The sequence below is a fragment of the Patella vulgata genome, chromosome 3 (genome assembly GCF_932274485.2).
Source record: "Patella vulgata chromosome 3, xgPatVulg1.2, whole genome shotgun sequence".
Taxonomy (NCBI): domain Eukaryota; kingdom Metazoa; phylum Mollusca; class Gastropoda; family Patellidae; genus Patella; species Patella vulgata.
Genome location: NC_065881.2, coordinates 54272529 through 54291511, shown reverse-complemented (window position 1 = coordinate 54291511; position 18983 = coordinate 54272529). Strand labels below are relative to the sequence as shown.

The following is an 18983-nucleotide window of genomic DNA, read 5'->3' as shown; positions in this document are numbered from 1 at the left end:
ATAGTAATATCTTCCGCTTTATAATACGTACATGATGTTATAGTATATATCACTGGTTTATATTAAAACATAGATAATTAATACTTACCGTGGTTGTGATGAAATATTATAATGAATACAGTATGTGCATAACATATGTCAATCATTTCTAATACATACATCTATAGCATCTTATAATGTCCAAAAGATAAGCGATTCCTTAGAAGCAGTTAAAAAATCCATATAGATTGGTTGGTTATTTTCATATGTGTTTAATTAATAAAAAATAATCCAAGACATAAAACTTAAAACCCTTTTAAAAGCGTAAAAGGACCAGTCTATTGAATGGTATAATATACAGCACAAATGAAAAAATCGTTAATGTTTTGTGATGATTCAACTAACTTGGATTTGCATAGTTGCTTAGTACTATTCAGAGTGGGCTTTGCTTTATTAATATGTTTAGTGTTATAAATAGCTTATTGTTTTGTTAGGATGAACAGCAAGATGCCGTGGCTAGAGAAGAGAATTTAGAAACAGAAAAAAACTATGAAGAAACAACACAGAAAAGTCCAGTAGTTCATTTAGAATCTGTAGAATGTGACTCGACAATAGTTGATAGCATACATTCCTCCATAGCTCATTCTATAAGCCACACATCGCAAGTTAAAAGCGAACCAGCTTTAAGTTCTACCCCAGTCTGGTCACCATTCCATACTGTAACAGGGACACCTCTTAATTCGTTACAAGACGTCACGCCATTTCAAATGAACCCTGGGTCAGTATACCAGAACCAGGCATTACAGTATTCCAGCGAATCTCCAAGCAGTTATTCGGGCCTTCCTTCAATCGGCTCTAGCCTTACTGACCCGATGATGCCCCAGCCACAAGACGCGGATGATCTCGGAGCATATGACCCTACCCCGCTCATGAATGCCTCGCCTTCTCCTCACGCTACATATTCTGACCTTCATTCTAAAGGAACACACCAATTGCAACAGTCACCGTCACCAAATCATTTCGGTGAGCATTCCAAATCTCATTCACTAGTGCAAGGATCTCCGTCACCAAGTCATTTCTCGGAAGTGTCTAAAAATCTTGGGGGACATATGAATATTCCACCATATGATAATACCACTGTTCCTCAATTAATACCAGGACCACCTCATCATCACCAACAGCAACTTCATCATCATCAACCACATGATCAGCAACAAGAACAACATCAACATGAAGAACAAGTAAAATCACAGAAGAAGGTTATAGTACCCACAGGTAGGAATCTTTGTCTTAATTAATTTAATAATTATCCTTCATCAAAAGATGAATCTCAGAATTTAAATATGTACAACATATTTTGCAATACATTGTTACTCAGTTGTGAGATATTTGAGGTTTTATAAATTTTGTCAAGTAAATGCGATTGTGAACGAATTATCTTTTCCATGTAGCTGATCGATTTGCGCACTAATTCTTTTGGCTTTTTTATTTGCTGTTCCTGTATTTTTCGCCAGGTCTGTGTATTTATTGATTTTTTACTTGTGGTGTATTTTCATCAAACTTTTTAAATATAATAACATATACATTTACTGTATTTATTATTCGCCATTATTAAGAAACAAAAATAACAAACTTCTTTTGTTCAAAAATATATTAAAGGCTCAATACCACTCTTGTTGTAACTGAATAATATGTCCCAATCTTTATTCTGGTCAACAAATTGTACTATTTTACAATATTCCGATTAATTGATGATACAAATTTCATCTTAACACACCTAATTTAAAAAATTGGAAAAATTCAACTAAATGATTTGAAAAGCCTGACGTAAAGTTTTTCAAATGTTACTTGGATTTAAAAAATATTTTTGAACCCTCTGGACAAGTAAAATAGAATTTAATGGATAGTTTACACAACAGGTAGGACACTAACACATCTAATACTTAGAATAGGGCTATTTTTTTATCGAGCTATCAAGCCAGCAAGAGTGTTATTGTCCCTTTAAATCAGTAATTGTGGACAAAATTAGAAATATCCTTTAGACGAAAGTTGGGACAAAATATATTGTTTTCATTCCATGTATTCGATTAATTAATAGAAGACAGTACATTGAGTTAAGTGAATTTTAATCATTGACATAACGTCAAAATGGAGACGGAATCCCGAACAAATAATGTTATCATTCTGAAAAAATAACATGGAACCCAAGTAAAATGTAATATAGATAACATATTATTTCAAATGACAGAATAAGTTACATTAATACCAAATTATCTTACTGCAACAACACATAGTTTAATGTGACAAGGAAGAAAATTTCAACGCGGAGATAAAACTAAGGCAACCTTAAAATGTGTCGCGTGGCTGGTACAGATAAGAACCATATTATACGTACATAGGTCTACAAGTCCTATTGCTTGATATACACATGTAGATCAGTATTGTTTATTTAGTGTGTCTTACAAATTTCACATGGGACTGACAACCCAATTCTAACATGTGTAAACTTCATTGTTTTTATTTTCTAATATAATTAGGGCTAATCACGAATTCCTATAATTGGTTTCGTATTTTTGTCTGAAACCAATATATGAGCCACAGGTACGTACATGTGGATATATTTTCCCGTAATCATATGAAACTGAAATGACACGAGCACACTCGGTACACGTTATCGCAATAGAAATTAAAACAATATAATCTAATTGTCTAACATATACAAGCGACGAATAACGAACTCGTTGTCAATGTAAAATATGAAGGGAATATTATTTTGAACTAAGTAACCAGTTGAAGAACAATGACGATAGATTTTGGAAATTTGAAATAATCCTTTCTTTAATATGTCGTGGAGCACATTGAAATAGTGAAATATCTTTTGCGTCTATTCAGATCAGAGACATAACGCTATAACAGCTTTCACATTTGTCGGTGCATTCTATACAATTATTATGCGTGTATAGTATAATACGCTTTTTAGAAAATAGAATTGAGAATGCATAATATACAAATTGATAGAAAAGGTCGCAATGAAATCATTTCATTGTATATGACAGTGTATATGGAATTCTTTACATTTGGTCTATGAATTAATCGCGATTTTTATTTATGATAACGATATGGTGCTAAAATATAAAAGGAAATTATAGATAGTAAATATCAAATTTCTTAGGTTGCCGTTCTCCAATTTTCATTTGTCAAAACCAGGCGCATGTGAGTCCGTACAATGAATTATGCATTTAGTCATAATAATTAAGCTGCATGTGTAATATGATTATACAATTTCGTTTCCTTTATTTAGTCCGGTTTTTTTTACATTACAACGTACAGTGATCTAATTATAACCTAGTTTCTATCAGGACCATATCCAGTCATACCTTTACCGAAACTCTGCTACACAATCACAAAACGAATCCCATACAGACGAATGATTTGATTAGTAAATAAGAATTGCACACCGTCTTTAAAAACATCAATGCGGTACCAAATTTTTATTAGTCTAATGACAAGTGTTGGAAACAAGACTTGAAGTTCGTAAATACAAAATTATAATTTTCTGAATCTCCAAGACGAGTGACGGGCAAATTAATTAAAGTATTTAAGGCCTGTTTCGAATCCGCTCCTTTTAATGGATACCAACTATTGGTTTATTCACCTATTATGCACGGTGAATACCAGGAAGCCATTGTTATATATGGTGCTAGTGTTTTCAACACAATATTACATAGGTGTGGTATGCGCATATTATCTATTATTCGTGAATATTTCAGACCGTAAATATTATGAAACGGATTATATATAGTATCAAGTGCTTGTCAGAGGATATACTTTTTAAAATTGCGTAGCATATTTTAAGCATTATCCTAAAAAGTACCGCTCACAAGACAATAGCTGAGTCAGAAACGATTTAAAAAAAATGGTATCAAAAATCGTTGTTAAAAGGCGTGGATACGAAACACTAAATTGAAGGGGTTTTTTTTGACTGACGGAAAGAAACTCTACTGCTAAATATTTACTAACAAAACAAGACATTGTAATGTTATTAGAATAAGTGCATGTGTACTTAATAAAGGGGTGTTACAAACATAGACTCACGAAGACTCGGTCATCTTCATGTTTAGGAAGATACAGGGACAAACATCTGTGTCAGGCATCACAATTATGCTACATATTATAACTGGTTATAGTCGACAAAATTTGGTTCGATTACAAACACTACCACCACCATTTGTTTTTAGAGTTACACTGTATCAAAAGACAATACAGTATATGATGCCAGTATAAAATAAAATTTCAAACCGTTTCATAAAGATCTGTTTAATGGTTTTTGGTATGTGCTGCGAAACAATTGCATATAAAAAGAATATAATGCTATCTTAAGCGGTTTATGCGAAACACAAAGTAAAATTTGTTTCAATGGAAACACATTAAATTTGAAATCTGAGAAATTTCTAATTAGCCTAAGGCACAACTACTATAATAGGTGGATGCGTGTAAAAGGTTTCATAAAGAAATATTGAACTGTTTATGAGATATGCTCCTGAATAAATATTGTATACCAAAACCTAAGACAAATTTGTTTCCATGAAAACACATTTTCTTTTTAAATTCTAGAAATAATGAGCAAAGGGCACAGCTACTACAATTGATCTATGTGTGTACAAAATACCGAAACAAAATCTCGAACGGTTTATCAGAAATTCTCCACAAGTATTGAATATTATTGTGTCCATTATGACATTTGCTACTACCCAAGTCAGTCGAACTCAATTCCTGGTTTACCCCCCCCCCCCACCCTCTTCATCACTTAAAAATCAATAAAACAATATATTTCACTATAGAAAAATAACGAAATATGCTTCAATGGAGATTGTCGAAACAAGTTCTGAATATATAACTGTATATAATTCCGTTACTGGCACTATTAACATAATATATGCACCCTGTGACATAACAAACACTGAATTCCCGATAACATCAAACCGGTGACAATTCAACAGGTAACAGCATTCCATTATGACATTTGCTACTACCCAAGTCAGTCGAACTCAATTCCTGGTTTACCCCCCCCCCCCCACCCTCTTCATCACTTAAAAATCAATAAAAACAATATATTTCACTATAGAAAAATAACGAAATATGCTTCAATGGAGATTGTCGAAACAAGTTCTGAATATATAACTGTATATAACTGCGTTACTGGCACTATTAACATAATATATGCACCCTGTGACATAACAAACACTGAATTCCCGATAACATCAAACCGGTGACAATTCAACAGGTAACAGCATTCCATTTAAAAAAGAAATGCGGCGCTTATTGTTTTAACCGGAACCCCCGATTAAACTTGGCATCTTTGGCGTAATCATCCCCACATTTTGTAAAGTGGTATTTGTTATTAATGTAAGCATTTAATGACCCAACGGATTATGAAGCCCACTAATCTGACAGATTTTTTGTTATCTGTGCACTATATAGCTTGTATCCGATAACAAATCAATAATAATTATTTATGGAGTACTTTTTGTATACTCTTCTTTTATTATGTAGTTGTTTGCGCCAGTTTAAACAGATTCTTTCTTGTCCTTGTCTGTTTCTTTTTCAATAATAAACATGGTAATATTTTCCCCATTCAAAAGGCCGAAAATGTAGAAAAAGTCGAAACTTAATACGTGCCACTGTCCTGCACATGTATTCGCCATGCTGTCTTTATATAACTAATGCACCTGGGGATATGTACCATATTCATTAGACAGTTATAAAAAATTACCTCCGAATTAAAATTGTACTGGAGTTCGATCGTTTTCTATTTTTTGTCCAAAGGTCAGATACGAATTGATGTCTGTACTGATATATACAGAGCTAATTTCCGTCACTTCTGCACTTCCACGATAGATTACGCACTGAAAAGCATCTTAAGACCATTTTTCATATGTTTCAACCACATGTTTAGATATTAGATGCACATTGTAACTAACAACAATATGATAGGCACCCGACCAGTTATTTATTCAAGTTGAGAGAGGAAATATTTTCTTTCTATTGGTATACACATGTTTACACGCTGTCAGAAATTCAACAGTCTCCAAATGGAACCTTTGGCTAAAATTCTATTTTGACATGGGATGTCTCGCATTATGAGATTAAATTAGATACAATGAGCGAACGAGAAAAATGTAGCTGATCGCACATGTCAAAATCGCTTGCTCCGAACAAAACTTAAGTATCCGTTCAGGGGTTGAGATCGGAAGCATCAATGTTTGGGCCAGGCTATATGTATAAAGATAGTCCAGGTAAATATATACATTAACTTATATATATTTGATTTATAATTGTTTTAATATATTTGCTATAAAAAATACTATGTGTTTTATTTACGTATTTATTTTGCGTCTTTTAGTGGCATTTAGCATTTGACACACATGTACCTAATAAACACAATGACGCATACTACTATGTATCACAGTTATTTCATTAATTAAAGCGATATTCCGTTTAAGGTTAATTATTTACGTCATTATTTTGCGCCTTTGAGTGACATTAAGCAATTGACACACATTTACCTATGTATCACAGTTATTACATTTATTAAAACGATATTACGTTTAAACATGCATTATGCAAGAGCAAAATCTGCTTATTAGAAGTCTTTCTTTAGGCCTGAAATGTTATCTAAATTATCAATTAGACATTAATTAACTTATCCAGACCATAATAAACTCTCGATGTCAAGGCTAGCCTTCGATGTAGGCTGAATTAGATTCCTATATGCCGCTAACGGCCAAAGATAATTAAATCAGAAAAAGTGGATAATCGAGACTATGCTGTTTATATTAATGATTTTAGTAATGATAACCGAGACTATGCAAAAATTTCACCGGCTTCTTTCTCGGCTCATAGTGGATCAATTTGACTGAAATTTTCAGCAAATTACCTTTACACTATCTAGTTTTTAACTATTATAGCGAGAACTGCCATCTCTTTATCTTATCTCCCATAATGTATCTTTAAGGTTCTTTATTTTACTTAAAAAATATAAACATTCTATAATATAATATAACAAATAATATGGAAAACAGTGCATTTAAAGGATGATGTAACAAAATTACTATTTTCATGTACTCTTTTAAAAACTGATATTTGGTTATTTTTATGCATTCTGATTCTTTTGGATCGAATATTTATTGTCTATTAATACGAGTAGAAAAAACAGATTTATATGGCATCAAAACCTCTCAATAATATATAAAAAAAGAAGAGACACCGATGATCAAGACATGGAGCATATTATTAATCTGATTGCATAGTGATTCCATAGAAATAATAGTCTATATTTCCATGGGTGATTCAATCAATGGTACTCTCTGGCATCGATTCAAAGCAGACGTGCAATGAAATGGGGGTTAACGTCATACTTTTTTCACCAAGTGTTATTTTGCGTTCACTTCCCACGTCTTACGCAACTGACGGATCTTACTAATCACTGGCTATATTTAAATGATTTCATCAAAGATTGTCAAAAATTGCGAAATTGAAGGAAAACACCGGCAAAATTTAAATTATTTCATCAAAGACAAAGATTATCAAATATTGTAAATTTGAAGAAGAACCCCCTCCACCCCCCACCCCCCACCGTTTGCGCCAAAATTTCAATTATTCATATTTTTTTTTCAGTTTATGGAGAAATCATTTAACGATGCATTATGTTAGAGCTAAATCAGCCTATATATTACAGATCTTTTATCTGTCTTCATATATTTTATAAATTATTATTTAAACATTTATTAACAGGAAAGCCAATAATCAATACTGCTGCCATTTAAGGGTTTAAAGATGGAATAGATAATCGAAACGTGATTCTCGTTTGCCAAGTAATGTTGCTACGATAATAAGCAATCTACGCTACATTTGTTTTCAAAACTTAAAACACTCATAACTTCGCACTGAGTAACTTGACTAAAATTTTCAATATATTCCTGTTTCATTATCTATGTGTTAACTTTTATAGTAAGAACGATTAGTTCTTTATCTAAATCTTACATCATGCATCTATAAATTTTGAGTATAACTGTAGAATATGCATATATTAAATATGCATATAACACATCTTTCCTTGTCAATCACCTTTTGCAATACTTTGGGCCGATACTGACAAAAAAGAAATCAATCCAAATCTCTTTTTTGTCAAAATTTCAAAATCTGGTAAGTTTTCTTTATGAAATCATTCAGATTTTGAATATGATCTGTTGAACGTGTATATCTAAAACAGATCTTTTTCTAATACGTTGGGCGATATTGACAAAATAAACGTTATAGGGCCACAACTGACCATGCCGAAAATTTCCTCGGAACTTTTTCGGTCAAGAGTGATGCGGTGGGCAAACCCGAGATCTCCAGTTTAACCAGTTACTTATTCACAGAGTTACTGTGGCTCCCTTATTCAAAGCAACTTTAAAACATATCTTTGGTCAAGATATTAGTACCTAGAACCTTGAAACAACTACGAATTGTTTATTTTAAATTGAGACTCGATGTTTGCCAAAACTTGTCTATCGAATAAAATTAAATATTGAAAATGTACGAAATAATCGTCAAAAATAGAACCCGAAATTTGAAGCAAGGAAAATTTGAAAATTTCGCGAAAATTTAACAACATCAATCGTGTACACAGACGTGAAAAGTGTATTTATTGTGTATACAAAAGTGATAACAAAAGGTCAAATTATTATAAGTTTGGTAAAAATGTTTGAATGGTGTTAAATTCAATACCATATGTGGAAATGATAACATTATAAAGTGAAATGGGGATTCCCGTCCTATTTTTTTTTGTACCAGTCGCGCGAATAAACCCGGTGTACACATTGTTGTGCACATCGAAAAACCATTGTCAGTAGGAATTGTGAAAATGAGACCATAGCGCCGCTGTCCAGACAAAATTGCCCACGCCCATCTCCATTTGATATTCGACAATTTCGCACCACTAAAATACTGACATAGTTTTCACTCTCCTTAGTCCATATTCAATCGTTTTTTGAATATTTATACACACTCGATCCGTTGATATTATGGAACATACTGTGATCGTTGAGACGATTTTGACCCTAAAAAGACATGTTTTGCTGAGTTAATTTAATCAACGCACCAAATTGTGTGTCGACATTTCGGTTTAAAAGCGCACGTTTGCGTTAATATATTGCTGTTCTGAAGCGTTGTCAACATAATCCATTTCACTGTAGTTTATGTCGACATAGCGCATGGTCATAAATGGAAAATATTGACAAAACTTCAGGGTAACAATATCTAAACGCAAACGTGCACATTTAAAATGAAATGGCGACATGCAACATAGCGCGTTGGTGAAATTAACTCGACAAAAATTGTCCTTTAAGGGGTAAAATCATCTCAACGATCACAATATGTAGACATATTATCTTATTAATATCGCGATATCTTTCACGCTATTGACCCCTATATAACACTTCCATACCAAAGTATATGAAAGATGCATTATGTAAGAGTTATATATCTTATATGGTGGCTGATTGGTATCATGTAGTGATGTCGTGGTGTCACAATTCAGAAGGCGACAACCCGACAACACGACATTTTAACCCGACACCACCGACACCGTCTTCTTTATCTCAGTCGGAGAAGGAAGTTAAACTCCATTTCATTTCATTTCGTTCTGCTCCGACTGGGCTAATGAAGACTATGAGCGAAACAATGCCCGGATAGCGGCGCTACGGCCTACTTTTATACTTAATTCCAACTCTCGGGGGAGGGGGGGGGGTCTTTTGCATGCGCGCCAACATGTAAACGGCGCCTCTGCTTTTCGTGCCATCCGAACGACTATACGCTATCCCTTGCCAGGACTCCGTCCTGCACCACTGTCAAAGCGGAGTCACTCCGGAAATGGGGTTTAATGGCCTACTTTTCTGGGAGCCACGGTGACTCAGTGAGTAATACGTTGACTCGCTAACGTTGAAGTCCCGTGTTCAATTCCAGCGTTGGCCGAGAAAGCTCGCCGGGAATTTTCCGGCGTGATTCCCCTGTATAGTGGGCTTCAAATATTAATATAAATTATTATTTAGACATTTATTCACACGACAAGCCCATAATCAACTCTCTAGACAATCGGATGATGCAGATGTAAGCGGTTTAAAATACGATTGCCATTTAATGATTAAGTCTCGATTATCTAGTAACGCTGCTACGATAATAAACAATCCAATTTCAGAACGTCCCTCAGAATAAAAGTAATTTGAATGAAATTTTCCATATATTAAACATACATTATGCAAGAGCTAAATCTGCCTATTGCAGGTCTTTCTTTAGGACTGAAATGTTATCTAAGTTATTAATTAAACATTCCTTAACTTATCCAGACCATAATCAACTCTCGATGTCATTGGATTAGAACCCGATCTGCTGTTCTGCGCTCATTCCTGATTAAATCAAGAAATGGATAATCGAAACTATGTATTTTATCGTACCGGCTTCAGTAATGATGTTCGAGACTAGGCCCAAAATTCAATCGCTAAATTCTCGGTTCAGAATGGATCATTTTGACTGAAATTTTCAGCAAATTCCCTTTACATTATCTAGTTTTTAACTATTATAGTGAGAACTGCCAGCTCTTTATCTAATCTCCTATAATGTATCTTTAATTTTGAATTATCTATTTTGGAACTATTTTAGCAAAAACGGTCAGTTCTTTTATCTAAATCTTACATAATGCAGATTGTTTATCTAAAAAAATATTCCGGTTGCTTCGGGTGGTAACTGCATACAGTATATACATATTCTACTATCCAGTTTTAACCGGTTGTGCTTTATTCCATTTGTGAATTATTATAATCATAGACTTGAAAACAAGACTCTGGTGGTAAATTGGTAATATTTGCCTGAACTCTGTATTTGTCTGTTTTATTTTTGTCTTGTTTCGTACAATTTAGTAAAAATTGGTTGTAAATGACGCAAAAAAAAGTGTTATGACATGTCATTTGGGTCTTCCTTACAGATTACCAACACATGGTCTAACAACTCGTGGGCTGAGGATTAACTGGTTCTATGTCCACTTTTTGTCAAACTGAGAAAAATAGGTGTGAAGTTTTGCATCGCTGTATTTTGAAACTCATTGAATTTTTACCAAATTTTCACTGTTATGGAAGTTTACAATATAAGCAGCTGGCAGGGTGTGTGGTGCTTTTTAATGCAGTGGTATCCGATCTGGTCAAACCGAAATACGATAAATGGAGATGGGACTTTGTGACTTACAAAATTTTATGAATTTGTCAGGCACAAAGTTCTATCTAGGAGGTAGAACCTTGTGTCTCAAGACGATCCGAATCACATAGTTCTATATCCAGCCCCATTGTTTAAAAAAAAAACCTACCCGTAAACTGGGGCAACTCTAGCCCAGGGATTACATTGTCACAGGTTAAGAATCCTTCTATTTGTGTAAAACATATTTAGCCTATGCCAAAGTAACCCCTTAGGTCTAAAGTTACTCTTGTTTACAGGAGAACAAAATGGGTTTAATTCATGAAAATTACTATTGAAATCCATGCTACATTTTCGCCTGACGAAGATTAACCATGAGTGTCAATTTATTGAATAGCTACAAAAATATGATTTCGGAAAAAGTACCACATAACACCCTCAAGCATTAAAACAAAAAGCCCTTTCCGGCCCAAAATTTAACGAAGAGAAAGTATTGTCCACTGATTGGACAGGTAACCTCACTCTTAGCTTACCGCCAAGGACATGTACATTTGATAAAAATCATAAATATATTACACTGTAAGCCTATGATGGTAGGGAGCCACTGTGGCCAAGTGGCTCGCTAGGCTGGAGGAAGCCGCTGTCTAGTCGTTCGGATGGGTCGAAAAACTGAGTTCCCGTGTCTGGCATGTACGTAAAAGATCCCTTGGGCCTTGATGTCAACTAGTTCCATCTCCATCATTATGCACTGAACTACTGTGTACGATCATTCAAAATAAAAATAGGGTTTCAACAAAACATTAGGCCTAAGCTGTCTTAAATTGCCTAACAATCTACCTTTCTAACAGATTAAGAATTTCATTCTGGGACATACAGCCATGCTGGTGTCTCTTTCGGCCATTTTGTCAAAAGACCACATGACACCAGACCCAGGAATTATATTAGTGAAAGTGCACATAGAACTTTGTGAGGGGGAATGAATTGAAATTTAAACAAAGGCCTATGTGTTTTTTGGCAATTTAACCTAGAGGGCGCTTCTGAATTAAATCATGCTCACAGTACATAGCACCTGTTGATTCAAAGATAGTTTTTATGCAAATATCTCATTTTTAGTGAAAAGTGGACATAGAACCAGTTAATCCTCAGCCCACGAACTGTTTAGCGTGAAAGACGAATAAGTCTAAAGTTCAATTACATTAGAGTTTTACCTTTAAGAAGAACCGGAGTTTAAAAGGTATCGCTGGGGGGGGGGGGCTGACCGAATGTTCTAAGGTGTGCGCTTTGGATCATAAAGTCTGTCATTTTGCTTCCTTATAATATGGGGGGGGGCGAATGGTTAGCACGTGCGTGCTGTTTCATACGACCTGTCATTGAGTCAACTGGCATGGTTTCGAATCCCCGGTTGTACGTGACAAGGAGTAGGGTCGCCTGTCCAATCTCGTGGTTTTTCTCAGGATCCTCCGGTTTCCTCCCACTGCTAAAGACCCCAAGCGCAAGCGAATTATTGAAATAAAATTAAACAATGTGTTAGTCCCGAAATGACCTAGTTTGTGTCGAGTGGATGTTAAACCCCATCTCTCTCTTTCTCTCTCTCTCTCTCTCTCTCTTATAATAGGTCTTCCAGTTACAATGTGCAACCACATCGTAAATGAAAAAATAACCAACCTGGCGTGCCATAAAGTAAAGACTAAAAATCGACTATATTATGACGCTTTAATCAACATTCTATACAGTAATTCATTTAATCACCTGATTACATAAAATTCAATTAAAAAATATGGATCGAGATATTAAAAATTGAATTCTTATTTATGTTTTTAATTTCGAATATTATGGATACTATTGGGTTAGAGATTTCAAACTCAAAGCCCTAAAATTGTATTAAAGATACATTATGTAAGAGCTAAATATGCCTATTGCAGATGTTATATAAATTATTTTTTAGACATTTATTATCATGGCAAGCCTATAATCAAATCTGTAGACCATCGGATGGCCGAAATTTAAATGGATTAAAACATATGCGAGATTTAAAAATTTAAAGATAAAATAGCCAATCGAGGCTAAGTCTTGTATGGTCAGTATCGTTGCTACGATATTAAACAATCAACGCTACATCTTCCATCACTTGTAATTTGCTCAGAATAAAGTAATGAACTATAACACGTACTTGCTTGAGAATAAATCAGTAATTGTTCTTCTATAAGTATGTGTTATAGTTTATTGCTCTGTCCAGGTACTAAATGCCTCTAAGAGATTATCAGAATAACGTAATTTGAATGAACATTTCAAATGAGTATTCACTGGTGTCTGTTGATAAGTTTATAGCTGTGTTTTTCTTTATTTAATTTGAGTCATTCTATGTGTCTATGACTAGTCTCTTTCTACGGTTGTATTCCGTCTGACTTACCATGTTTTTATTTTGCAAAAGTCAAATATTTTTCATATACATTTAGCCAGGTGTGCCGCTAAATTTTCACGTGTTCCAAGTTGTGCCGTTGGCAAAAAACGTCGAGAACCACTGATCTAGCTTACAAGGTACCACTCGAGTAACACGGAGCCGACTTCCAAATTCATATAAAAATAGTATAACCAGATAAAACGCTCCTTTGACTCAATAAAGTGACTAAAAGTCATTAGTACTTGTTGCTGTGAATTAGAGATGTGTTCATTCACAGTTTTATTTGTGTACGTGATAAAAGACATCATAATGCGGAGTTTAAATTGATCTTTTAATGGTCGTGGGCTTGGAAGTTCTTACTCGAAAATGATAAACATCCAAATATTCAATGTCCAGATTTATGATAAAATGGACTATTTTATCTTTACTGTCGATAATGCAGACGAATAAGAATAGTTTCCTAGCTTGTCACATATTGTTCATACATATAAAATTTAAAATGTAAAATACGTAATAAAACAATCACAATAAAATTTCTCCAAAAATATTCAAACTGGGCGATAAGAGAGTCCATTTAAAAAGCCTAATAAACTGTGCTAAATGAAAATGTCTAATAAAGTGTCCAAAATAAAAATGTTTAATGAAATTATTGTGCAAAATTTAAAATGTCTATTAAAGTGTACAAAATGAAAATGTCCCATAGGGTGGGCAAAATCAAAATATTTCAAAAGGTGTGGAAATGAGAGAAAAAAAAATAACAATCAGATTATCTAATAAAGTGTGCAAAATAAAAATGTCTGATAAAGTGTGCAAAATGAAAATATCTCATAGAGTGTGCAAAATGAAAATGTTTAAAAAGGTGCGAAAAAAACCCCTAAAAACCTGATTATCTTATAGATTTTAAATATGATATAATGTGGTTCATCCTCGGTATCCCCAGTGTCCTCATTCCGTTCTACTCCACTATACCCTGGGTTAATCCATAGGGTTTCAAATTATCTGCCCTGACCTTGATTGTAGCTAAAGTCTACGAACCAATCAGAAAATAGTTTACAAACCAGTCGTTTCGCCTTCGTTTTTATAAGGGTAGATAACCATATTTATGTTCATTTTACTGAATGATTTATGAAAATAATGTATATATTTCTAATTCATTTATATTTAATTGTATTATCAAATTCTGTAGTATGTTTCGCTGATTTCAAATATGCATATAACATCTATATGTTTGACTTTTGTTATTATTATTACTATTCGTTAATTGTCTGAAATGTTTCATTCTGTTATTTTTATTATTATTGAACTTCTACTTGGCAATTTGATCCACACGTTTGTCTACGATATCACCTTAGGTGGAAGTGGACGTAAAACCCCAGAAACGAACGAACGATCCACAAGTATTGTCTGCGATATCACCTCGGTGGAAGCGGACGTAAAATACAACTAACTCACACACACATCCACAAGTACTTGTGTACGATATTACGTGGACGTAAAACTCCGGGAACGAACGAACGAACCTCAATAAAACTCTTGAATCTACATATATATAATATTATATTTTTTGTTGTTAATAAATATGCATTTGGACTAATCATCAAAGGCGGATTACTTGAAAACGTGACACCCCCCCCCCCCCCCATAGATTAACCCAGGGGTTAGTGGAGTAGAACGGAATGAAACCACTGGGGATACCGAGGATGAATGCGGTTATGATGTATTTTAATTAAGTGGTTATTACACACGAGCTAATTTAGGAATACAAACACACTTTTATATATTTCATTGAAAATAATTTAATCTCAAAATAGATTTGATATTTACACAAGAAATAGATTTATAGAACCGGATCGCGGGGAAGTACACCGTAAAAAAATATCCATTTTTTATGTGACCTAATTTTTTTGTTAATCGATGACTTTGTTTGGAGAAATTGTGTTAAAAGTGTGAATTTTTACTTCAAATTACGTGTTTTATGTATTTCTAAGGAATATTCAATATTAAACAGGAAATTTCCGTGAAATTTAGGGATAAAATGTTTTATTCCCTTCTATAATGGACTTAATTCTGTTGTTTTACGGAATAAACGGTGGAATGACCAGGAATTCCCGTGAAATTTAGGGATAAAATGTTTTATTCCATTCTATAATGGACTTAATTCTGTTATTTTATGGGATGAACGGTGGAATCACAAAAATTTACGAATTATTTCTGTTTGCAAATGCAACGATAAGTAATCGTATACATATATAATCATTCCTAATAATTATCATGTTATAGTATTCATTTCAATTTATTAACCATAATATGAATAATCATATTTTGTAAATTTTGGTATATTACATGGCATGTATATCCAATTTCCATTATTTATAAGATCTATAAAGTGTATTGTTATTCATCATACGTTAATCAGATTGTAGGTATTTTCATAAATGTATAAAAACTATGTTTTAACCGTGTGTATACGTTGTATTATCTGGTAATCAACCACGCTTAAATCCGTATAATATAACAGATTGACCAGTGTAAGCCGGTTTGACTCTATTGCAGATTTTACATACCTGCAAATTGATAGTACCGCAAGCTTACATCTGAAAGACTCTAACCGGTCCAATCACTGACGAGTAGCGATACCTTGAGCTCGTCTCTCAATTAGGATATTCCATATTCTTATAATAGAGGTTGCTTATAATGATTGTCAGCGATATCACTTCGGTAGAAGCGGAAGTTAAATAAAGCTATTTCCCACACACGAATAACGTCAATGGTTAATTCAATGAAAATTTTATCACTATTATGCTCAGGAAACCAAAAACTACCAGGATTGTTTTTTCTGTATTTGAAAATGGAATTTATGTTGATTGAAAGAATTTCTGTAAATTACAGGAAAAGCAAATACGGATAAAATTTTACTGGTAAATTTTGTTTCCGGAATTTTCTACGCTTTTTCACGGATGTTTTTGCTTAGTGTATCTTGGTACATATAATTGGAGACCATAACTTACCTACGCAGATTACATTATTATAACACTAAAATCCTATTAAAATTATATAGCGATAAGATTCTAAAGATAATATCAAATTAATATATATCCATTCATAGTCCAAATATATTCTAGAGGAATTTTGATGTTCATTTTTCATAACAACCATATTCTTTGCGGGCGGGAGTAATCCCACAATGGAATTTTGAGAGTGTATGGCAATGATAAGACAGGGAAGTATTGGTAAAATACGGATTAAAATAAAACCCGTTATGTTCTGGGCTTATTTTCCATTTGCAGGACTTAGCTTTATTTTCGTTAAATTCAGTATTCAAAATTTCTTTGAACAATTCAAAATGCTTGAGTCCATCAAGTTTCAGAGCTTTACTTTGGACTGTTCGAAAACTATAATATAATAATGCATCTGAATTCTGTGGGCTGTCGTGATCCAGGTTTTGCGTTTTCCATAATGTACTTGTTTGCCCCATGAAGTCTATTATATAATACTGCTAACACGGTAACATATCCCTGGAATTGATCACCAAAAATATCATAGGATTCTACCGTTCAATAAAGAGGACAACCCGTGTCATTTTTTAAATAAATAATCTAGGGTGTAAAAAAGAAGAAAAGAAATAGGAGACGAAACGGTCCGTTGATCGCGACCAATGAACTGCCAACAATATTTTTTTACTTAAAGTCGTACATCTGAAAAATAATCTTCAAAAACGGTAAAAATCAATAGGATTTTCTCTTGCAATAGAACCAACAGGAAGTGATAGACAACCCACATGAATTTAAAAATAATTGAAATCTCCGGCGTGCTTACAAGAAAGTTTAACGTAAGGAAATACACCTAAAAGACTTGTTTAGGAGTGTTTAATTTGATATGACATGGTCAGTCTTGACGTCAGGTCTTTTAGACTGGGAGTAATAGGCAGGCTATAAGTTGCTTGGAAAGGGTGACGTAAGCGCGAAAAACTCCATTGTCTTTGAATTTATTTATACATGTAGTTATAAATTTAGTGATATCTAGTTGACGTTATTCCCCAATAACAACAAAGGACAAGCAAACAAGTTAATAAGCAAATCAACGAATAAAATCAAGAGAGAGAGAGGATGAATTATGGTTCTCAATATTTTAATTAGTAAAATAGATATCTTTGTATACACAATTTTTATTTGTTTAAATAAATAGGCCTACTGTTATATATAATTATTATAAATAAAAGAAAATGAAGCAAATAAAGAACATAACCACGCAGTCTTTCTTTTAAAACTTTGTTTTTGTAAATTAAAAATAATGTGCCTTTAAATATTATGTTATTTTGACGAATAATATATATACTCCTATTTACATATCTATGTTTTTTACAAGTAAAACTTCTAAATAAAAACTAAACAATACATTTTACCATGTTCTCTCCATTATAAATTGACGTATTCTATAAATGTTTACCATATATTACATAATATAGCGCCCAGGTAACTATGTAAAAGGGGAATATTTCCCTAAATACTTCAGCGTTTTAAAAAATATTTCCCTTGGGAAACTGCAATACCGGGAACTATTTGTTTCTCCGCCCATCGTCTTACACTAGGGTGCACTGAGGCACATGTGGACAACATGTGTGTAGGAATACAACTGGTGTAGTTCGGAAACCAAACACCTCTTATTCCAACATTAAGTCGCTTGCACAAACTACTGAAGACAGGAAAATACTACCAACACGTGAATAAACTACAACCAGCTGTACTTGATTACCGTGTTTCAAGCCTGCCAATACTGATATAGATATTTAGGCCGAGTTTAGTTTTTACGGGACTATTGTTCTTGTATCTGTAAGAAAATAACACATATGTGAGAAAATCGAAACGAGAACACATTATCAAAAGATTGCCAGAATAATCTTTAAGAACGATATGCAAATAAATAAGGGAGATAATATCATTTTATTCATATATTGTTTAGTCATAATGATGATATCTCTAATAATTGTCCTTATTGATGTAGTTAATACATACTGATACAGGCGCCATTTTATCTTACCATTAAAGAAATGACATTATCATTTGATACAGTTTCTAACTGTTCTGTAAATTATAATGTGTTTGAACTGAAATCAAGTCTTCCTGACACTAAACTGATAGCGATCAGAGCATTTAACTTCTGTTTCGTTTTGTTTTGTGTCAAGGGAAGGGATGACGTTAAAAATATTATAATTAGTACTATTTCAAACTTAACGCAGTAGTGTGCACAGAGAGAGAGAGAGAGAGAGAGAGAGAGAGAGAGAGAGAGAGGGGGGGGGGGCTCCGGGCATCCATTTAAGAAATGATCGGTGCAAACGTTGGTCTGCAATCTGCCCTACTTAACTTGAATAAAAAGTTTG

At 33.6% G+C, this 18983-nt stretch overlaps 1 protein-coding gene across 1 annotated transcript in view; it reads left to right on the top strand.

Annotated features, from left to right (window-relative positions):
* The window catches only part of LOC126814860 (retroviral integration site protein Fli-1 homolog), a 37938-nt gene that overhangs the window by 3237 nt on the left and 15718 nt on the right, over positions 1 to 18983 (top strand). The window contains exon 2 of the mRNA XM_050540277.2: positions 474 to 1254. Coding sequence (XP_050396234.1) covers positions 474 to 1254 — 781 coding nt within the window. The remainder of the gene's footprint in view (positions 1 to 473; positions 1255 to 18983) is intronic.